The sequence below is a fragment of the Nematolebias whitei genome, chromosome 11, assembly GCF_014905685.2.
Source record: "Nematolebias whitei isolate Nwh7 chromosome 11, NemWhi1, whole genome shotgun sequence".
Classification (NCBI taxonomy): Eukaryota; Metazoa; Chordata; class Actinopteri; order Cyprinodontiformes; family Rivulidae; genus Nematolebias; species Nematolebias whitei.
This window is the reverse complement of record NC_056508.1, coordinates 39,822,887-39,847,075: the sequence shown is the minus strand read 5'-3', so window position 1 is coordinate 39,847,075 and position 24,189 is coordinate 39,822,887. Positions and strand designations below refer to the sequence as shown.

General features: G+C 38.7%; 1 protein-coding gene across 1 annotated transcript in view; it reads right to left on the bottom strand.

Annotated features, from left to right (window-relative positions):
• Window positions 1-1,549: 1,549 nt before the first annotated feature.
• Window positions 1,550-24,189, bottom strand: part of fam131c (family with sequence similarity 131 member C) — a 25,929-nt gene continuing 3,289 nt past the window's right edge. The window contains exons 3-6 of the mRNA XM_037684341.1: window positions 12,016-12,100; window positions 5,020-5,265; window positions 4,676-4,765; window positions 1,550-1,932 (exon numbers count right to left, since the gene is read on the bottom strand). Of these exons, the coding sequence (XP_037540269.1) occupies window positions 1,664-1,932; window positions 4,676-4,765; window positions 5,020-5,265; window positions 12,016-12,100 (690 nt within the window). The 3' untranslated portion in view covers window positions 1,550-1,663. The remainder of the gene's footprint in view (window positions 1,933-4,675; window positions 4,766-5,019; window positions 5,266-12,015; window positions 12,101-24,189) is intronic.

Sequence of the window (24,189 nt, the reverse complement as noted above, 5' to 3'; positions counted from 1 at the left end):
AGATATTTGGGAACATTCATAAACATAATTACACGCACACATACACAGACATGAGCAAAAACATTGTCTGTCTTTGCCTTTCGCCGATGACCATGACTTTTTTGATCAACTTTTTCAAGTTATTTTTAATTACCGTATTTTCCGGCGTATAAGTCACAGTTTTTGCATAGATTTATCAGTCCTGAGACTTATATGGCAAACCGACTTATATACAATTTTTTCCATATTCATAACGCAATTTTAGACTGATGCTTTAAATTTCGAAGAACTGCAACAGTAAGTCTTCCCGTGCACGCTCGCTGCACTCAGCTGGTGCAGGCAAACGCTGGAGAGCTAACAGCTCTGGCCACGATGGATGGATGGCACCGTGCCGCCCAGACGAAATAAAGTTGTTTTGACCATTAAATAAATTCATAATAAATGCAACTTATCTATATATTTTTTCCTCTTCATGATGATTATTTTGACTGATGCAACTTGTACTGCGGAGTGATTTATATGCCAGAAAATATGGTAAATGTTTAAAAACCCACTTTAGGGAAGTTGCTGCTGTTTTCTGTACGAGTGCCATTAAACTTATTAGCAATCAGACCTTTGTAAATTTTAATAACTTGTTTATTCTGCATTTATTCTCCATACATTCATATCTGTAGGTTAATGAGAAGCAACTTTTTTTATTATTATTATTGTTGCACAGCTTTCTAGTTTTTCCTCTCAGTGTCACATTTTTTTTCCTTAAGTCACCACAGATGTGGTTTTTGCTGTGGAGCAATAAATAAACCCTCATTACGCCTCTATTCTCCTGAAGTTCGGTGATGATGGAAGTGATCACGCCAGCCACAGACGAGCCTCTGTTCCCGGACAAACGCCATCTGATCTCAAATAAAAGAGAAGATCACAATGTCGTTTTGTGTAAACGTCCCCTGAAAGAATCTGATGACAGGTAGTCGTGACACCTCCATCCAGCATCCACCTCGGTCTCAAACGCACATACAGCTGTGCCCCCCTCTCTATTAGTTCATCCTACACTTGTCTCTTCCCTTTATCCTCGCGCCTGTGTCTCTCAGACAGCTAAGTGTGAATGATAGCTAATCACAGCTCAGCCTCAGACAGATAACTGGATGGGCAATCTATGATTTTTTTTTTTTTCTTTAAACCTTTTCAGGTTTAGGTGAGAAATCTTAAAGCAACACATTTTCAGTTTCCTGGTGTTATCGCCACCTAATTATGATTATCTCCACGGTGTGTCAGTGTGAGTGAAAACCGATTCAAAGCACAAACAGACAGCCTTATGCAGCACGTAGAATAAATCTGACGCTTTATAACAAGATATGTACACCTGTGTCGTTCATTCAACTCTTTACAGCTCAGTTCTGCGCTTAAAAAATTAATTATTACAGCTCAACTGTATACATTCACAAAAATGTTGGCCTAAACCAAAGAAAAATAACACTATTTGGAGTCTTTGTTTGTAAATGAGGATGAGGCCTCTAAATCTTTCCTCAAGATGCTTTTTTTTTTTTTTCAAAAGTTGCTTCCTGAAGTGTCTGCAGATGTATTTCGGTATCGATCATTGCTGGTGGTGGAGTCTTAAAAGTCTGCTCGCCGAGTCTTATTTCAGAGAACGCCATCAGAAATGCTGGCTTTTTGATGCTCCCCAGTCCTAGTTGTAAAAAACATCATCCTCCGACAGCGAGCTGCTGTCTACGTGTCGCACGGCAGCTTCGACTGTCAGTGCGTTTCTGTCCTCGAAGGGACGATCTGCGTCCTGCAGAGCGTTGGGTGTTGGCGAAACGGAGCTGAGCGGTGGTGGATGAACCAGGCTGGATGCATAATCATCATAAGTCTGGGTGTGAAAGCTGTAAAGATGCTGAGGAACACCGACACTCCCTCCGTCAAGGAGGTACTTGGACAGGAAATGGCTCTGTGCAGCTGAGGAGGGAAAACAGAACCAGTCAAAACTATTTTAACATCTTGATAAACACACATGGCCAAAGCATGACACAGTTATTGATTTTCACAAAGTTTGATGCATCAGTGTCCTCATAATTTTTTGGCAGATCTTTCTAAGATATATTAACGTACAATTTTAAGCATTTCATAGGTTTCAATGGCTGCTGTTGGAGAAGGCATTGTTTAGTCTTTGGATGTCTTGGCTAAGAAGCAATCCCACACATGAATGTTCTCAAGATGCTTTCCTGTTGATGGGAGAACCCACCTTCTGTTTTCTGGGTGTGTTATTTTTCGCAGACACAGCAACCAGTTGGAAATAGGATTCATCAGAGACTTTTACTTTACCCAGTTCTCATGGGTCTAAATTATGAATGTTTTGCAGAAGATATCTGTCCCTGACGACTTTTGTCAAGCGAATTTACGTAAAGGTCATGGATGTTATCGCTTACTAATGTTGAATTAATGTGTGTGAGGTCAAGAGAGTCTCTTTGTCTAATCCGAGAGGAGCCTGCGTAACTTCTGACGCCTTCACATCTGTGAGCTGTGAAGCAGAGATTGTCTTGATCGCCTCTGTCTGATAACGGGTGTTTAGACTTTCCCTACCTCTTTGTCCGTGAGCGACCGGAGCTTCGATGTAACAGCTGCGTAAGCCTGTTTTGAATTCTGCCCTCCTTGTAAGTAAAACTGTGTTGAGAAGATCTTGCTGTAGTCTCAGTGTGGCTTAATGAGATGATGATAGGATTATTAATTTACCCAGCAACTTTCTTGTAGAGAAGTGCCTTCTTTTGATTGACCATTATTGAGTTTTGTACCTGGATGACTGAGCATGAACTTTGATGTCTCCTCCAAAAGTCTTTGTCTCATGTTCGTTAGATGAACTCACACCTGCCTCATTTCTGAGCAAACTCCACGCTAGTGGTTTCCTGATCTTCAGCTGAATCACCTTTAGGAGATGGTCCTGGCAACTGATGGACTTTCTTAGTGCAAGAAAGCCTTTTTCGAAAAAGGTTATTTGCAACTAACGTTCTTAATGATCTAACAAATGGTTGATTTAGCAGCATTCTTGCCTTTGAAGCCCATTTTGTCCAAAGCACTGATGACTGCATGCGTTTCCTTGCAGGAAACCTTGGTTAACAGAAGAACAGGGGTTTCCAGTCTCTTTCGAAACCTTCAAACTCCAGTTCTAACTCAGTCAACATTGACAGAGTGACCTCCATCCTCATTCTCATCAACAGTTTTCCCATGGTAAGGAAACAACCTTTGGAATGATGTCAACAGGCCTTTTGTGGCGAGGCTGAAATGCAGTGCAAATGTTTTTCAAGGAGTTAAGTTCAGCCTCCTGCAGCTGATACCATTCTGGAGTTTATGCAAGCTGCCATCATGAAAACTGAGGCAGTAAACTTTGACAATATGTGTCATTCTCAAAACTTGTAGCCACGGGTGTAAACAACAACAGATGGGTTTCTCCGGTTGTTTAGATGGAAGCAACAGAAAGTCCCACAAAAGCTGCTCGTTTAGATAAAAATGAGGTGTCAGTTGTGAACCAGCTGCTGCTCAGCATATTGCAGTTAATCTTAATAACCCATAATCCCTGGGAATATAAGAAACTCAGGCAAGCAGCAAGCAGTTTTCAGTTTGGCATGACATCACTGACAGTCTCGCAGTTTAAATTTTCATTTACGTATTTGTGGATGAAAGTACAACTATGCACGCAGAGCAAATACTTTCATAAATTTAGCTCAAAGCAGCAAAAGTGAAATAGTGATTTAGTAATAACTACAAGTAATTCTGCCATAGTGGTAATGTTTTGGGCATTTTATTTAAAGTCTGGAGAAATTATATACAGTAAGTAACACTTTTTTTATTGATATGTATAAAATAAAAAAATATGTAACTTGAAGGCTGAAAAACTACAAACATCAAAAGAAGGTAAACATAAAAAAAGGTAATTTATAGTTGAAATGACATTAAAATAACTAACTTGAATTAAACCTGATTATTTTTTAACAGTCTGAGCTGCAACTTTTGTGCAGATTCAAACTGTTTTAATTATTTGTACTGACGTACACCGCTGGGTTAGAAATCAAAACCGTATTAATAAACTACAATTAATTTTTTTGATACGTCTCTTTTCTTTCAAAAATCCTATAGAAAGATAAAGTCTTCAAATACCGTATTTTTCACCATATAAGTTGCACCTTTTTGCATAACTCCCGGAGCAAACGTCAGATCAGCTGCATTTCACGGTGCATTTATTAAGGAAAAGTTAAACTTAGACACACCTTTGTTATAATTTTGAGCAAACAAATAATTGTTTTTAAGTGTTAATCTTGTTAAATTCTTGTTAGAGTCCTCCCGTGCACGCTCCTGCAGCTGCCATTTGGCAGCCAATCTATTTTTGGCATAACACCAGCCTGCGTTTCCGGGTGGTCAGCGGTGACGCATTAAAAAACGCGATGCATCAGCGGTGATGTGTAATGGATGCAACTTATACAGCAAAGTGACTTATTTATGTTTTTTTCTCCACTTTATTAGACATATTTGGACTGATGCGACTATACGGCAGAAAGTACGATAATAGCTTTAAATTAAAAGGCACTACAAAGACCCTCACAGGAGAAATAGCTCATGATTCTCTTTTAATCTTTTGGTTAATTTGTATTCTGTGGCGTTTGCCGGGTTTTGTACTTAATAAAACTCAAAGCTTCACTGACTCGCCAACCTTGTAAGCTGGTGGACGGCTGCTCCAAGTTATCGCTCATGGGCCAAACATTCATCGCTGCCTCAGCCAGGGCAAACTGCTCTGCTACACCTGAGAAACAACACAAACATGTTTTAAATTACTTTTCTCAATCCCCCGTTGTTTCTTTTGAGGTCTAGCCAACATCACGAATTAGGAAAAATCCAATAAGAGTAGATTTAACTCACTGTCCTTGGAAACCCTTAGGGTTATTGATTTTGTAGCCAAAGCTAATCAAACAGAAACAATGGCAGAGGGCTGAGAGCATCGCGCCACCTTCACTGACCACTTTGTTTTCTTAAATTGAATTCATCCGTCCGTCTCACCTGCTGCAAAGCGAGCTTCCTTGATCTCATCCGTCATTTGGGAGTAGAACTGCTCATCCTCCTGCAGCTCGGTCCCCATCCCCCCCCATCCACCACCTCCTTTACTCCATCCTCTGCTCCAACCGGCGCCACCTCCTCCGGCCTCTCCACTTCCACCCCAACCCTTCCACTCAATCAGGTGAGCCACTCTCCCCTGCGCCATCGCCGTTGGCTTGGTGATGTGCTCCTTTATTGTGGCCACCAGGCCTAAACAAAGAGAGGAGACAGGATACGTCTTCATAAAATTCATTAGATAAAAATCAGGTGAACTGAAATGAGGGGATACCTTGAGGTAAAGCAGAACAATGTGATTTCTGTTGCTGCTATAACAAGAAATAAAGGGCATGCGGTAAAACACGAGTCAAGATCAGGTTAAGTGTTTGGTAAGAAAACTCTTTTTTACACTTTCCATTTGAACTTGCTCTTGTTTAGATTTGACCACGTTTAGCAATTCTCAAGACTCCTCCAACCGCCCACATTTGCTTTGAATACCGTGCGTTACAAACCACAACGACGACACCATTTTCTAAACCAATTTTTATATAAATACGTCATTCTTTATTTGGCTGCTCTCTCTTCAAGTCTTCCGAGTCCTCATTAACAGCATAAATTTCCGTGTTTAAAATAGTAGTCATCATTGTTGAAGTGATGTTCTGTCAGATAATTATTGATTGTCAGTATCTTTTCAGCCGTAACATCACACATGAAGCAGAGGCTAAGCCAAACTTGGTCATGTTGTTTAAACATCTCGTTGTGGGAATCTGGATTTTGTTCTGTTTTGATCTTGCGTTTTCTGCACTCCCCCGTGTTTTTCTTCCTCACGCTTTAATCTTAATCACCCCAGGTGTTCGTCATTTTGTCTCATCAGTCTCCCTTTAAATTCAACGTCTGTTTGTTTCCTCCTTTGTCCGTGCATTGTGCTTCCCAACCTCGTTTCAACCATTTAGTCCCAAGTTTTTTGCTGCCCCATCAGCTTTTGTTTTGTTTTTGTTAAATCAAAAAAGACTTTAGTTTTTACCTTGGAGTTTCCTGTGTCTCTGTGCACGTGGGTTCAACTCAAACCTCAGATCATGTCACTCGTTCTCATTGCGGAAGAAGCTACTAAACCTCTACAGGTTTGCATGACACAGTTTGTTTAGTTTGATGCTGTTTTCTCAATGAACAATGTGTTACTCTGAGTAAAGACATGGACTGACTAGTGCTGATCATGCACTCGTACATTCAGCAGCCTCGGACCGTCGGCATGTATCAACCTATCTATCTATTCTTAGTTCATATCTTGGATCTTATTACTGTTTTTCTTTTACATTTTAATACTTTGTTGGATGTAACTGGGACCCTGTGTACACAATTTCATTCCACCACATGTACCACATGAATGACAAATAATGAATCTTGGATCTTGAATCTATGCGCAACTTTAATACATTTGCATAATGACACAAACATTGTGTAACAAAGTAAACAGACTGTTTTGAAAAAGTGGTGGTGAGTTTATGAACAACTGTGTGATGTTAGAGAGTTTTGTAAGCCTGAAAAACAATAACAGGTCCTCATTTGGCTAGCTATTAGCCTAGCTTGGATGAAGACTTTTGCCTCTTTCTGTATTTTCAGTGCTTTGAAAATGAAAAACATTTGTATTAACCCATTTTAATTTGAAAATTGAGACACATTCACGTCCACATTTTGCAGCTGCAGTAATCAGCAATGCTCTAAATGTTCTTCCTTCGTATTTTTGATGTAGTTATTGTCAACGTTAGCGCCATCTACAGCTCTGGCATGGTATTTCAGCAACTGTTTGTCCTGCATGACTTTTCTTTCTGAACACGTATCAATTTAAAAATATATTGGGAGTGTATTTGAAGTATCTGTGTTCATGTGTCTCTACATTGATTTGTTATTCATAACCTGTGGAGTCACCGAGCCAAACAGAGAAGCCATCATTTCATTTAATTAAAGGAGGCGAGGGCAGAAAGGTCTCAGGAAATGAAGAGTAAAAGTGAAACTGACAGTACACCTGGGTCATTTCTCAGAGAAGAAAATTAAACTGGGACAATAAAATATATAAAATGATTAAGGCTGAAAAGTCAAAAGGTCAAAAGAGGGAAGACAATACAGAGGAAAGGGGAAAAATGTCAATAACAGAGAATATTAATAATAAAAGAATTGTTTGAAGGAACGTGCTGGGTGTCAGGGTTCTGTGAAACTGAGATAAAAATCTCATCAATTTTATTTTTGTCGCCCGTAAGATTTCTTTGTTTTATTGTACGATGTGATGCCTACAGCTGTCTCATCCCGCTTTCACACAGCGACGGCTCCGTTAGGACGATCTGTTCTGACGGATTGTTAAACTTGAAGAAGACAATATCTAAATGGATCAATTTAAGGAGAAAATGCATTTGCATCATTATTTGGTTTGTTTAAAAAGTAGCCATCTGATTAAAGGCTGAGGACCTTTATACCTGGGGGGGGGGCCAAGATGGGGTAGAGGTAGGGCAGCCAACCCGAGATCCAAAAGCCCCAGGCTCGATCCTCAGCCATTCCCACATGTCGTACTGTCTCTGAGCAAGACACCTAATCCCCAATTGCTCCCCAGGCACCCATAGCTGTCCACTGCCCCACCTGGGTGCATCCCAGGTGTGATGGGTTAAATGCAGTGAACTAATTTTGCCGTCATACAATGATGACAAGATATAGCACTTTACTTTTATTTAACTTCTAAAGTCAAAGAGAACACAGGTGACGCTTCCGTGTGTTTTATCCAGACTGATGCATCTAGTTCACTTTACTTAAAGACAGTTCGAAAATCTTCATGGCTCGAGAAAACTGAAAACTTTCAAGCCAAAGTGTTTCTTGTGCTGTCGTCTAAATAATTGTTGCAAAATAAATAAATAAATAAGATTAGAACTAAGATTCATTCAACCTTTATTTATACAGGTTAATCCCATTGAGCCTCAGACACTCATTTACAAGAAAGATCTGATTTCTTTAACAAATAGTGATGACAACAGTAGGCACTCATAAAAAACATACAAATTGAGAAGAACAAATAAAAGAAAATGGCATTTAAAAAAAACAGCTAGATTATAAAGTGGTGTAGAAAACTAAAAACAGGAACATGTCTGCATTGGGTTTTCCCAGGCAGGAACTTAACAGATGTTTGAAGCCACTTAGAGAGGTGAAGGTCGAGAGCTTCAGATCTTTTTGCAAGATATTCCAGGAAACAGGAGCGGAGTAGGAGAAGTCCCTTTTGCCATGTTCAGTCTGCACTGAGGGGACACTGCAGGTAATAATGTCCTGAGAGCGCACACTGTAGCTGCACTCACGCAGAGACATGTAGGAGGAGATGTATGAAGGCAGCAGACCAAGAAGTGATTTAAAGATGAAAATGTACCAGTGAGAGAGTCTGCGTGAAGTTAATGATGACCAGTTAACCAGTGAATACAGGGTGCAGTGGTGGGTATGATAATCACAGCCAGTTAAGAAACTTAGTGCACCGTGATAGACAGTGTCCAACATCTGCAGGGTTCTTGTAGGAGCGTTCATGTAAATAATGTCACTGTAGTCAATGGAGGGAAGGAAAGTCACAGTTACAAAATGTTTTCTAGCATTAAACGTTTGACAGGATCTACAGTATTTCTTAAAAAGAAACCCTATTTAACTTTCAATTTCCTTATCAAGTTTTCCACGTGGGGCTTAAAAGAGAGATGCCAGATTAATTTTTAAAAAATGAGTAGAGTTTAAATCATGCATCCATGTTTAGCTGCTTGTTCATGGTCAAGTTGTGGAGGCAGCAGGTCCAGGAGAGAAAGGCAGACATCCTTCTGCCCGGTGGCTCTCTCCAGTTCCTCCTGTGGGATCCCAAGGTGTTCCCAGGCCGGAGAGGTTACCTAATCTCTCCTGGTCTACTTTGTGGTCTCCCCAGATGATGGAGCTCATCTCATAACACTTAACTCATCTCTAAGGCTGAGCCTGTCCATCCTACAGAGGAAGCCCATTTTAGTCACTTGTATCTGGGAATTTATTTTAGTCACGATTCACTGTCTCATGACAAGAGTTGAGGACTGAAATGCAGGAGAAACCAGAAAATCAAGAACATTGTCATTTGGATAAATGGTCATGGACTGAAGCAACGCTCTCATTACGGCAGACGAGGCCTCGATCTGACGATTCCTCTCATGCTCCATCATGGCATCACTTGTGAACAAGACTACCAGTACTTGAACTCCTCCAGTGGAGGCAGAGGTTAATCATTTGCTAGCCGGGTGTCAGACGAGGGGCCTGCTGATTTCTGGCAACACAAACCAGCTCCCAGTAAGTGGAATGATTTTTTTTTTTTTTTTTTTTAATGATGAGATAAATAATGTAAGTCTAAAGCTGATGTGTCAAATTGATTAAAGACAGCTGGGGAGGGTTTCAGTCAATGGATATGAAATGGCACTTAAAAAAAGTGAAAACTGCACAAATCATAAAAAAAAAAAGTGATTTTAAACCTTATGCAGTTTTTTTTCTCTTTGTCTTGTTGTACAATCCAAAACAGCTGGAGGTGCAATTGAATTTAAACAGTGACGATTGCGATAGAATCAGTGTTTTAAACAATATAATGTTACTTATAAGCTCCCATGCTAACTTGCTAACAATGTAGACAGACCAAACACCCAAAGCTCTGTTGCAGAGCCACATATCAGAGCGTTTTTAAATGTCATGCTGATATTACAGTCAGGGGTCTTTATGGATACCCAAAGACAATTTGATTTTACTAAACCGCCAGCAGGCAAGTAATGTTAAAGTCAGGCTTTATTAATACCAGCTGGCCCATTATGAGGAGCAATCTGTTTAGAAGACGTTATTACTAAATGACGGCTTAAACACCAGTTGACACATGACTCAAGGTTCAAACCATCTGAAACATTTTTTTAACGAATGGCTTTAAATAATACTGCAGCAGCCATTAATCAACAAGAAATACTCACAGCTACATCAGATGCAGCTATCAAAAAACCTTTCAAAGCAATTAGATCTGAGTTGCCTCAATGTTGCTTCAATGTTGCCTCAATGTTGCTTCAATGCCCACAAGCAAAAGAAAAAAGGGCAAAAATATTAACCTGCTTCCATATTTGTTAATCAGCAAAAAACAAAACAAAAATCACAAACCCCTGGATGGATTATTTTGAAACTCTCAGAAGGAGATCAGTCGATGTACATCTGTATCTGATTGACATTTAAAATCTATTCAAGATGGTTGCGATGGCTACGTGATATTCCCAAACACAAAAATGGATCCAACTCAGCCATTTTACAGATAATAAATTAAATTCAGTGTGTTAGTAGCTAAGACTAATCATCAATTTCTACTTGAAACTGACCGTGTAATAACTGCATTTATAACTTTGCCTCCAACTATTACTGTAAAATGTCTGTCAGCGTAATATCTTACCATACCATACCACTTTATTTATAAAGCACTTAAAACCAGCAGCAAGGCCAACCAAAGTGCTGTACAACAAAACAAATAGCAAAGGACACGGGATGAAATATATAAAATCCATAGAGGTAAAGATAAACTAAATGACTAAAATAATAAAAATACAGTGAAGTTAAAAATCAACTCACACTGGATCAAAAGTCAGGGAATAAAAGTGTGTTTTTAAAAGAGACTTATGAACAGTGAAAGACTGAGCCTGCCTGACATGTAGTGGTAACTCATTCCACAGTTTTGGACCTACAACAGAGAAGGCACTGTCACCTCTGAGCTTGAAACGAGTGCCAATAACAGCGTCTGGTCTGCTGACCTCACAGAGAGCGCTGTGGGACATATGGCTGCAGCAGATCAGCAAGATAAGAGGGGGCAGAGCTGTTCAGAGATTTAAAAAACATACAAAAGAATTTTAAAATTACTTCGGAAGTGATCCGGGAGCCAGTGGAGGGAAGCCAAAACTGGAGAAATGTGCTCTCATTTCTCTGTACTGGTTAAAAATCAGGCTTAGATTAAAATAAAACTCAAAGTAATCATTGGATCTACATTTACAACTGATTAACTCTCGGCATCAAACCCATCATCCATCCATTATCTTTACCCGCTTATTCCATTTTTGAGTCACGGGGGTCACCGGTGCCCATGTCCAGCAATCACTGTGCGAAGAGCGGGGTACACCCTGGACGGGTCGCAAGTCCATCACAGGGCCGGCATCAAACCAATTCCTCTAATTAATATAAGCAAACACAAAAATGTCTAACACTTGGTCAAAATGATGGATGTTGAGCTAAAGTTTGATGAGGTAGTAGATGAGCTACCTCATAGCGCTAGCAAATCTTATGGGGTTATGCATGACATTTTTGACCAAAATGGCTGTAACTTTGACCTTTTTCATCAGAAGATGATTCTAGTTTAACAGTCTGACATAAAAGGTGATTGTTGTTGGTCAGAAGACACCATAAATCTCCCGAATGCTGAGCTAAGTGATGAGTGATGTTGTCTGGGTAAATAATATTAAAGAGCCTTTTAATCATTTCGTTATGGTACTGAATCTGTCACTGTCGGAGCAGGTGCCAGCATCTCCGCTGTGCGCCTGAATGTATTTGTCGGACTTATTCATGAGGTTTTCATGCTCTTCATAATTACACTGTCAGCCTAATAAAGGAGCTTTCACATGGAAAAGTTCAGCAGGGCTCAACACATTAACTTAAAACGATGAGCCTCATGCAGAGCGAGGGAAGCTGTAAAAATGACACAGAGTGACATGAGATAGGGAGAAATGAGGAGGAGGCTCCAACATGAAAAGAGCAGGAAGCCAGACATAGAGTTGGACTCTAATGGTTGTGGTGGAGTGTGCTTTTGGGTGTTTGAGAGAAAAAGAGATGGAAGAAAAAATAAATACAACTTTCACAGTTTCACATAAGAAGACACTACTATTTACTCACCACATGATCAAAACATCAGCTTTTTCTGTTTCTTACCCATTAGAGTAGATGTAGCCAGCTCCCCAATGTCATAGTGGCTGGATTTATCTGCTACGGTGCCGTTGGAGGGGTTCTGACCATCCTGCACAGCACAAACAGAAAACAGGTTTAGGTTTTTTTTTAATTCAACCTTTATTTACACAGGTTAGTTCCCATTGAGCTTCGAGGACTCATTTACAAGAGAGACCTGTTACAGACAAACAAAAGTAGATAAGGAAAAGAGAAAATACAAGGGGAGGGGAGGTTAAAAAAAAAGTATCTTGCACTATGTTGTGGCCGAAGCACAGTGCGAAAGCTGAAAAAAAACACCTTGCGCATAAACAGCAACATACTAATGACATCATAATACATTTATGCATGAGGAGGCCGATGAGAACAGTGAGTTGTCCGTGGAGACTGACAGAACGTTTCATAGTCCTGACAAAGAAGCCACAGTGTCTATCAGCCGGCTCAGCTCTGACACAGATCCACAGATGTTCTCGGGAGGGTAGTGATAGGGGAGAGGGGGGAGCGGAGCTTCTCGCTCACATGAACAACCAGCAGAAGTTTGAGATAGCTGGTCAATTCAAGGCCAAATGAGGAAGCCAAATTCAGATAATTATTTTGGGTCAGGCAGCCTCTGATTGAATCTCCACGTCTGCCTTCATAGTTCTGCTGGTCTGTCTCAGTGGCGATTCCAAACAGCCAAATTTTGTGGTCACACTGCTACACCAAGCTTGTATCCTTTTCCAAGGTCAGTTCCTTCCCACCAGTGAGTCCCAAGAGCCGCAAGTGGCCTGCAATCCTCAAATTGAGTCCAGCTTACGGCTCAGTTCATGCAGCGTCTGAGTCTGAGTCTGAGAGCGTACCGCTCGGTACATTCCTTCATACAAGGCAGGCAGCCTCACAATTGCCAGAACCGCTATTGCTGTTTTCTGAATTTGTCGATATGCCAGATACCTGCCAACACCAAAATGCAGAAATCCAGTTATCATAAACCCAATTATGAACGCGTCTTCTACGTCCTCCACGGACAATACAGACAGACACCATCTTCCACTGGCCCCAGGAATCCATCGTGTATCCAGCTGCGAGTGTCCCTTCAGGGCATGAGGGCTCTCCTCTGCCCCGTCTTCTCGTTGAGAAAATTTTGTCAATTGCGTTGAGAGACCAGCTGACCAGGTCCATAATTATAATTCGGATGATATGTAGTGAGAGGCTCCGATAGGAATCACAAGACAAACACCAAAGCAGGAGGGAGGGTAGGAGCAGGAGGGAAATGTTTCCGTCCTCATCAAGAGCAAGCAGGAAAACACTTTTAAGAGTTATTCTAGTGGAAAGGTTGAAAATACATCTCATTTTACTGAAAGTAGAGGGATATGTCATTTAGAAAAAGAGAGCAGCCCTTTTTTTGTTCTTTAGGACACTTCTTGGTTGCTAAAGTGTCCTTAGGTGAGATGGTGAACTCAACTTTGCTGTTAATCTGTTCAAAGCTTTGCATCGACTCTAAGGCCCTGTTCATACCTGGCACAAACATCCGTCTTGGGTGATTTGACTGCAAGTGGACAGCTCCAGTTGAGAGCGTTCACACCTAACAGTTAAGTCTGTACCGCAAAACATTGTGCTGCCAGATGTTAATTACCAGCTGACACATGCAGCCACATCCCACAATGGGCTATCAGCTGAGCAACAAACCCAATTGATGTTTCTGTAAACATTACAATACATTCAGACACCTAAACTACATTATTCTGACATTAACCTGATCTGAGCCACATTTATGTGGAGTTATTTAGTGCACAATTTTCATAAATTCCATTAACATACGGGAGAAATGAAGATGCGTCTTTAGTTAGACTCAGTGTCAGAGCAAAGACTGAAGATTTTAACCCCAAAATTCATCGCATTAAACCAGTGTATAATTTTTCCAGCCATCAGCAGTTTTCCTTTCTACTCAGCTTCACTGGTGACTGTAACGTCAGCGTTGTGTTTAATTGGGTGAAATTAAAGCTGCTCAGACTGTTGTCTTGTGATTGTCACAAAATATACAAAATACAGCAGCCATGGGTCTAATTATAGCTAAATCAATGAAGAAACAAGAAACGGAAGAGGAACTTCCCATGCAGCAATCTGGTATACAAAACTGACATAAACCTTCTTAGTTAAACCTTTTAAGCTAAATTTTTAAGAAGTGTTTCAGAATATTCTTACGAATGGCTGGCTTCATTTAGCTGACAATTTAAACTTTTTTTTGTTGTTGTTTTTTAACCCTGATACATTCAGTTACTAATTCTGCTACATTTGTAGGGTCACATCAGTTCAGTAGTGTTGCAGTGTGGCTGTAGATGGACTGTGTTCAGACAACCAAACATGTGGATAAATCTGAGTCCAGACCACTTCCAAAGGTAATCTGAATGAAAATGTTTTCAATGTGCATTGAGGCCATTCACTGTACTGTGCTCTGCCATAATTAGCTCTATCTGAATCAGCTGGGGTGGAGATCAGTGGCAGGTGTGAATGGGGTCTAAAAGACTGTTCGGACAAGCAACTTATATATGAATCTGTTTGAATGGGTTGAAGTACTTTGAGTGGTAAACAAGGCAAAAGAAAAAAGTATTTTGTAATGATATCTGTTTACCATTTCCCAATGGAAGGAGAAGTTCTTTCTTTAAGGTGTACAATGTTCAGAGTCACAGATTGGGTGGTGGCAGTGGTTGGGACATTCAGTGCAAACCCAACATCCATCTATGTAAATTAAAATACACACACACATGAAAAGAACCATGCTCCACTAGAGATCACATACTGTGACTCAACCCACACGTTTCCCACGTTTATTTTTCTTTCGGTGATAATGAAGAAAACGTGAAGAGACTCTGCAGCCTTCACGCTGAATCAGGTGCAAACAACAGAAGGTATTCTCAACACCCAGGAAGACGCAATCAATATGGAGAGAGGAGCTTTTCTAATGGATTATTCCAGATTTAGTGTTCTTGTGACGACAGCAAAAACTTGAGTTAATTTTTTTAGGAAGTGCTAACAAGATGGGATTACAAATATTTCAGGGAATAGCACAGAACAAACTGTATCGTTTATTTATTTCGCAGACTGGTTGGCATTTAGGCTCTCTTTGATAATAATCTGGTTAGAGTGACGCCCCCCCCAAACCCACCCTCACACAGAGCTTTACATTCAAATCCCTTGTGGGTAAGTCTGCTCGCCTAATTCACAGCCACCAGGTGACACCTTCCTCATAAATGTTAATGAGGTTCTTCATGTTCACTCTGCAAAATGAAAAAACTCTGCCCAGGGGTTTACTCTGGATTTCCTCCTTTTTTTCTGTGCAGACCTAATTCTGCTCTGGTGGTCAGTTTCTGTTTTATTTATTTATTTGGCACTTTCACTGTAATTTAAATGTAATAATTTTTTTAAAGCCTCAGTTTTTCTAAACTATATGAGCCTTCATGCTGCGAGTTCTCAAAGAAATGATTTTCAGCATTTTGTCCTTTGAGCTCCTTTAATTCTTTCTACTTCAAGAAGTTGCCTTTAGGGCAGTCACGTCATTTAAAATGGCTGGACGAGTCTGTAATTCATTTGTAGAGCAAGGTTTCAGATAGTTAATCTCCATCTTCTACCACTTCTTCATGGTCTCTCCTGGAGAGAAACCCAGACACCCCAGCAACTTTCTCCAGCTCCACCTGGGAGACCCCGATGTGTTCTCAGACCAGAGATGATACACGATCCCTCCAGCGAGTTCTGGGTTTGCTCCGGTCCTCTTCTCAGTGAAAAATACTCAAAACACCTCCAAAGGGAAGCATCTTCATCAGATGGAGCAGCGGTTTTACTCTGAGCTCTCCCAGCATGATGGAGCTTCTCACCCTATAAGGCTTGCACTCTGTGAAAGAAGCTTCATTTGACCTCTTGTATCCAGTATCAAGTTCTTTTGGTCACAATACAAACCTCTGTTGGACTGTAGACAGGCCAGTAAACCGAGAGCTTTGCCTTTTGATTCAACTCTTTCTTCACCACAGCTGACCAAAGCAACACCTCTATTACTGAGGATGTAGCCATCATCCATCATTCCTTCTCCCGTTCCATCCTACTTGTGAGCAAGACGCCCAGATGATGCTTGAACTCATTCATATGAAGCAAAGACTCCCTCCCCACCCAGACAGACATTCCCAGACATTTCATCCCCACTAAGTCTTGACATGGTGTTAATGAACACCGTTTCATATTTTCTGTCCTATAGATTAAGGTTGCATCACTAGGAAAACCTGAAATCCAACGTATTAAAACCAAACGACTTCCAACACGACCCAACGGACACGTGTGGGACTTGTTGGACACTCGTTGGTCAGCATGTTACGAAACGCCATAAAGAAACAGTTTTCCAGGACTGGTTGCTATTGTGAAAGCAAATTTTCAGAATTTGACAAGTACATCTCACAAAATGGCAGCTTTTCATTTTGGTGCCTCTTACCCGATTTACGGACTCACCGAGGCTCCGAGGCATGAATGAAATGTTTTGTTAGTCACGTTTTCAATGTGTGAAGTAGAAATGTGATTTTTTAAAACGCTGTGACAACAACAGCTGTACGGCTGTTCAGGAAAAAGCTGAGACACTATGTGAAGAAAATTTAAAACAAACTTATGGCTCAATGCCAAATATAAAATTACTTGATAATATACCTGCGTGCATTTTAAAAGTACATTATTGTATTTCTTCGAGTACCGTTTGCTGTTGGGGTTTCAGCTGCTTCGTTCTTCTGGGGGCACCATTGTGAGTGAACTTACACCAAAGACTTGGCTTTTTAAAATGTATTTATTGTCTGATGCCCTCCTTGATGCAACCTGGACTCAAACCCGCAGTCTATTATGGTATGGTATGGTATGGTATGGTATGAAGTTTATTCATTTTAAAAAAGTACAAAACAATTCCATAACAATATATAAAAAGATACAAAAAAATTTAAAATGAAAGGCAGCAGAAAGAAGAAAAAATCTTATTTTATCTGCCCCTTTTTTCAAACAATTATTTCAGACATATTAATTTTCAAGTAACAGAACAAAATGAATAACTTTCTAATTTTTCTAATTCTAATACAAAACACACACTAAGCTACTTCATATATACTTTTTTAACAATCTAGATTTGATCTTTTTCTTAAATGTGCACATTGACTTGACATTTTTCACATCACTCTCTAGACCATTCCACAATCCAACTCCTTGGATTGAGGTAGACCTTCCCTTCAGACTAGTTCTGAATTTTGGTTTGACAAATATATCTATCCCCTTAAGATTGTAACAACTTTGTCTTTTAATAAAATTTCTTTGGATATTTAACGGTAATGTGTTATTTTGAGCTCTATACATAACTGATAAAATACTATAATCTACTAAATCATGGAACTTTAATAACTTCAGTTGATAAAATAATGTGCTTGATGGGTGACTGTAATGCTTTCTGGTGATAATTCTTACAGCTCTTTTCTGTAAAATAAAAATTGGTTTTGTAAATGTTTTACACGCTTTCCCCCAAACATCAATGCAATAGATTAAATGTGGAACAATGATTGTGTTATACAACATGTACAGAGCTTTATCATTTAATAATTCCCTGACTTTGTATAGTACTGCAATAGATTTAGATATTTTTGTTCTTACAGAATTTATGTGATTTTTCCATGTTAGCTGTTCATCAATGATTACACCCAAAAATTTCATCTCATTAACTCTACAAATCTCAACACCCTCAATTTTAAATGGATCATCAACTGTTCTCTTTTTGTTACTAAATATCATGTATTTAGTTTTATCTAAATTTAATGATAATTTATTAAGTTTAAACCAAGTTTGTATTTTATCAAATTCTGTCTTCATCAGTTCCAACATCCGTTTTACATCTTTACCCAAACAGAAAAATGTGGTGTCATCTGCAAAAAGGACACATTTGAGGAGTCCTGATACATTCACTAAGTCATTCACATATAAAATAAATAACTTTGGTCCAAGTACAGAGCCTTGAGGAACTCCACAAGTGATATTGCACAGGTCAGATCTTACACCATTTATTTGTACAAACTGTTTCCTATCTTTTAAATAGCTAGATACCCAGTGTAATGCTGGTCCTCTTATACCATATTTATTTAATTTTTCAAGGAGAATAGTGTGATCAATAGTATCGAATGATTTTTTAAATCAACAAAAATACTAACACAATACTGTTTTTGATCGACAGCAGTAGTTATTTGTTCCATTATTTCCATGAGAGCCATTGATGTAGAGTTTTTTGCTCTAAACCCATACTGACTGCTACTTAGAATGTTTTGTTTAGTAATAAATTTATCTAATCTGGTCACAAACAGTTTTTCTAGAATTTTTGAGAATTGTGGTAATAAGGATATTGGTCTATAATTATTGAACACACATTTATCACCATTTTTAAAGAGAGGAACTACTTTTGCTACTTTCATATTGTCTGGAAATATTCCTTTTGAAAATGATAAATTACAAATATATGTAAACGGCTCGATAACATAACTCATTATGTCCTTTACAAACATCATATCCATGTCCACCCAGTCTTTTGATCTCTTATCTGTAAGATTTTTTACTACATTCATTATTTCTTCTTTGTCAGTTCCATTAAGAAAAATACTGTTGTCACAACTTATAACTGAATGGTTGACATTATTGTCTACTTTTGGTATTTTAGCAGCAAGGCTTGATCCAATGTTCACAAAATGATGATTAAATCCATTTACAATTTCATTTTCATCATGGATTTCATCGTCATCTTTCAAAAAATATTGTGAAATACCTGTTTTTGCTTTATAACTTTTCAGAACACTATTTATTACTCGCCATGTAGCTTTCATATCACCATTACTTTTATTTAATAAATCACTATAATATTCCTTCTTGTGTTTCCTTATAATCGCTACTAATTTATTTTTATACTTCTTATATTTCTCTTCAGCCTCTTGTGTTCTCAATTTCAAGAAACATGTATACAAATAATTCTTTTTTTTACAAGCATTTCTCAACCCTTTCATCATCCATGGTTGGTCAACAACATTTCTCTTTGTACAATTATTTTGCACACAATTCTTTTCATACAGAGCTCCCAAAATATTCATAAACTCATCATATGATCTGTTCACATCATCAACATACACGTCTTTCCAGCTTTGTTTATGTAAATCATCTTTTAATTTGTCCAATGCTTTTTTTTATGTGTTTATTGTTTTTTCCTTAATTGTAATTTCTTTTGTAATGCTTTGATCATTTTTATAAATCATGAAAACTGGTAAGTGATCACTCAAATCACTCATTAAAATACCTCCCATCACATCCCCATTTGTTACATTTGTGAAAATATTATCAATTATTGTAGCACTATGAGTTGTAATTCTTGTTGGTTTTGATATTAACGGATAAAGATTTAAACTACACAATGAATTTGTAAATGTACTGATGTTATTTGAATCTGTTTTATTTCCCAGGTCAATATTAAAATCTCCACACAAAAAAATGTTTTTATTAAAACTCTTGTCCAATAGTTGTACGATTTTATCAGTGAATATTTCTATATTTGATCCTGGAGATCGATATACACAACTTATTAATATGTTTTTATCATTCTTGTTTATTATTTCTATTGTTATTATTTCCATGATATTATCAACAACTATTGACATTTCATTAATTAATTTACATTTTATTTCATTTTTAACAAATAGAGCCACTCCACCACCCCTTTTGTTGCTTCTGTTCACATGATATAATTCATACCCTTCCATGTGAACATTATTTGTGTTTTCATCGTTGAGCCACGTCTCCGACAGAGCTATTATTGTAAAGGTTCTGTTTAGCTGTTTTAAATAATCTGTTATTTTGGATATATTTGCATTTAAACTTCTACTGTTAAAGTGAATAATAGAGAGACCTCCATTAGTTATATTGATGTCATTAAACTGTTCTTCATTATAATATTCACAGTCTTTTATTTCAGGGAAAAAATTTGTATCAATCGCATCTTCAACATTGTATATTTTAAACTCTGAGTCTTCGTATGTTGCCATGTTTAATGTATTTGTTTGTTTTATATTTTGATTATTCATTGCTTGTGAAGTTGTGTCAATGATTTATCATCTATCATTTCCTGAGCTTATTTTAGTCTTTCCAGATCTTTCAGGTCTTTTATTATCTTAGCCTGAGATCCTTCCTGTAGTTTGATCCAGATGTTTCCATTTCTTGTCCAAGTTGATGCTATTTTTTTCTGTTTTTTCAACCACCTTGCTTCACGTGCAATGTTTCCATTTTTTTTAGTTAGATGTTCATTTATGTAAACATTTGTTCCCTTCAGTTTTTTTGCTTGCATTATTACATGGTTTCTAGATTTCCTGCTAATGAACTTGATGACTATGGATGGTTTGACTTTGTCTGATTTGTTGGGCAGTGTGTGACAGATTGAAATGTCCTCATGTTCAATGTCAATGTGTTTGCTTTGTAAAAAATTCACTACTTGCTCCTCCAGAGTCTGTAGTTCTTCCTGTGGTGCGTCTTCTGTAGTGTTAGTACCAGCAACAACTCTTGCATATGTCCGGTTCTTAACTTCCAGTCCAGTGATCACCAAATTGTCTATTTTTGTGTATTGTTCCATGTCGTCAACTTTCTGTTCCAGTTCAGCTATTTTTTTGTCTTTATTAGTCATCAGTTCTTTCAATTGTCTCACTTCTTCAGACAGTCCTGTTAGTAAATCACATTTAGCTGATAATTTAGTCATATTTGCACTCAATTTAGTCACTTCAGCACTCAAAAAGTTCAAAGATTTTTTAACTTCCTCCATATCTTCTGAATTACTTTCCGACACTTGTCTCCTATCTCTGTGTTTGCTCGGCATTACTCACGATACTTCTGGATTATTGGTCTCAACTCTCAGAAGCACAGGATCCAGCCACGAGGTTCTCAGGCTATTGTTGTTAGCTTATGTTGTTAGCTTGTTGTTAGCCGAGGCCTAGCCAAATCTAGCCGAGGACTAGCGACAACAACCTCCAGGTCCCACGATTCACTCGGTCCAGAAGTTCGCAGCCCCAACGGTGACAGACCAGGTCCCGGTTGCAACAGCTCCCAAATCCCACAGCTGTAGTTTAGCTTCCTTGGTTTCCGCGGCTCGCAGGTCCAATCGGCGACGGACCGGGTCTCCGACGTAAACAGCTCGGTTCAGCGGCTCGTAGGTCCAATAGCGGCGGACTGGGTCTCCGACGTAAACAGCTCGGTTCAGCGGCTCGTAGGTCCAACAGCGGCGGACCGGGTCTCCGACGTAAACAGCTCGGTTCAGCGGCTCGCAGGTCCAGACAGTGGCGGACCGGGTCCCCGACGTGGCGGACCGGGTCCCCGACGTAAACAGCTCGGTTCAGCGGTTTGCAGGTCCAACAGCGGTGGACTGGGTCTCTGCAGGCCTCACTAGCCGAAGCAGCTCTCTGACCAGCTCGTTAGCCAAACGTTAGCTAAACTCGTGGCTCAGCTTCCACGGTTCAGAGCGCGCGGATTTCCTTCTTCCACCTGTTCTGTATATATATATATCCACATATGTATTATCTATATAGACATATAAATACACATATACAGTTGGAGTCAGTTTTGTAAAGTTGGCAAAGTTAGCTAGAGATCGGAGGGAGCATCAGTCAACACCTCCTACTCCATCGGCGCCATCTTGGATTTTGGGGCCTCAGCACTGACCACTGAGCTACCGTTGCTGTGGCAGACATCTTGGAACGGATTTATGCTAAAAGTGATTCAGTTTTGTATGAATCATAGTTTTTTTTAACTTTCAATAAAAGCCATCCAGTAATTTCTGCAATATTTTGCTAACAGACCAACAAGGTTGACACCAACATTTGATGCTAAAGTTTTAAGCAAAGTTCTTGTGCATTGATCTGAGTTTGAGCTGTGAATGAATTAAAAGCTACTTTCTAACAAAATGTTTATACTGTTTGTTGTTTGTATAGTCTGTTGGATCTGCCAGGCATCTTGAATTGGTTGGTCTCCAAAATGTAATAAATTGTACCTCACATGATTATTTTAAGAGCGTTTCAGTAAATCTGTCTAGTGATTCATGAGTTATTTTGCTAACAGACTGATGCAAGAACAGACTTATAGACAAAAGCATTAATGCACGTCTTTTGCCTTTTGGTGTCTGCCCCTTTTCCATTAGTACCGGTACGGGCCGACTCGACCCTACTTGGCCCGGTTCTGAGGCTTTTCCATTAGTACCGGTACTTAGCACCTGTTACTATTTTCAGTACCCTTGGCTCTGTGGTTCTAACCGGTACGAAGAGGTACAAAAACGTGACGTCAGTACACTGTCGGTCACTGGTTGGTCGGGGACGGAGTCGGGGGCGGAGTCACTGGATCCTTCAGAAACGTTTCAAAACAATAATCCGCCATTTGCAATTTCTCGGACTGGAGCAGTGGCTGGACTTATTTTAAAGATTTTAAAAACAATACTGACAACATCTTGGTCTAATGTTGATGTGCTGGCATTTTTTGTGCTTGGTGGCCGACAACATAATTTAGAGCAAGCTGGATGGAGCTCTGCTGGTCTACCCCGATCCTCCCTCCAGAGCCTCGGAGCGCCAGACCGGGCAGGGCGTCATCTCCCCGGCTCCAAGTTCAGCTGGTCACCGCGGAAGATCCATCCATGTGCCGACTCGGAGGCTCGGGTTCCGGATACCAGCCTTGTGTGCTCAGAGCTCCGCAGGTCACTGCGAAGCTGGAGATGGGGACTCGCAGATGGACGTTGCCAGACCCCGGCCGCGCGTAATCATGAAGGCTGAATCCCGATCCCGCCCGGCAGTCAGGCGGACTGGACAGTCTGGGACGGACGCTGGAAGCGATTTTTAAATAAAATAACATTTTGTTTTTATACAAAAAGTGTTTTAAAAAAATGCTGAAGCGATTTAAAAATTATTATTTTTTTTTTTACACGTAAAATGTTTTTTAAAATCGCTTCCACCGTTCGTCGCAGACCCGTCTCTGCCCGCCTGTCTGCGCGGGTCGAGCCTTCATGATTACGCGCGGCTGGAGTCTTGGAACGGACTCTGTGAGTGACCAGCTGAGCTGGAGCTGGGAGGATGAGCCTCCCAGCCTCCTCCTCTCCGGAGGAGAGGATCGTGTGACTGCGGGCAGTGTCGTGCGAGACCAGCAGAGCGTTGAAGATTTAAAAAAAAAAAAAAAAAGACGGTGCCAGCTTCATCATGAAATCCTGTTTTCACTTTAATGGCTGTTAACTCAGCTGAAAATCATAAAAAGACACAAAACTATTGGATATCAGGAATATTTCCCTCAAACATGTTTAAAGAAAAGAGACGACCTTCAGTTCAACTTTATTTTAACTCACGAATGTACAAATCACAAAACAAGAACTTTAAAGCAAAGCTAAAAATAAAATGTAAATATGTGAACAAGAAACAAAACCACACATTTAAAATGAACATTAAAAGTAGACACAATGAGTGCAAATACATCAAATGATGATGAAAACCTATAAAAATTTGAATGTAATGTTTTTGTAGAATCTGGTTCATCAGAGTTTTAATTTATATACATATATATATTTATATCTATAAATAAATATAGATAAATATATATGTATATATATAAATACATATATATGTATATAAATATATACGAATATATATGTATATAAATATATATGAATATATATAAATACATATATATATGTATATAAATATATATGAATATATATAAATACATATATATGTATATAAATATATATGAATATATATAAATACATATATATATGTATATAAATATATATGAATATATATAAATACATATATATGTATATAAATATATATGAATATATATAAATACATATATATATGTATATAAATATATATGAATATATATAAATACATATATATATGTATATAAATATATATGAATATATATAAATACATATATATGTATATAAATACATGTGTATATATATACATATATATATGTATATAAATATATATGAATATATATAAATACATATATATGTATATAAATACATGTGTATATATATACATATATATATATATACATAATTGTGTGTATATACATATGTGATATATATATATATATATATATATATATATACACACATAAATATAT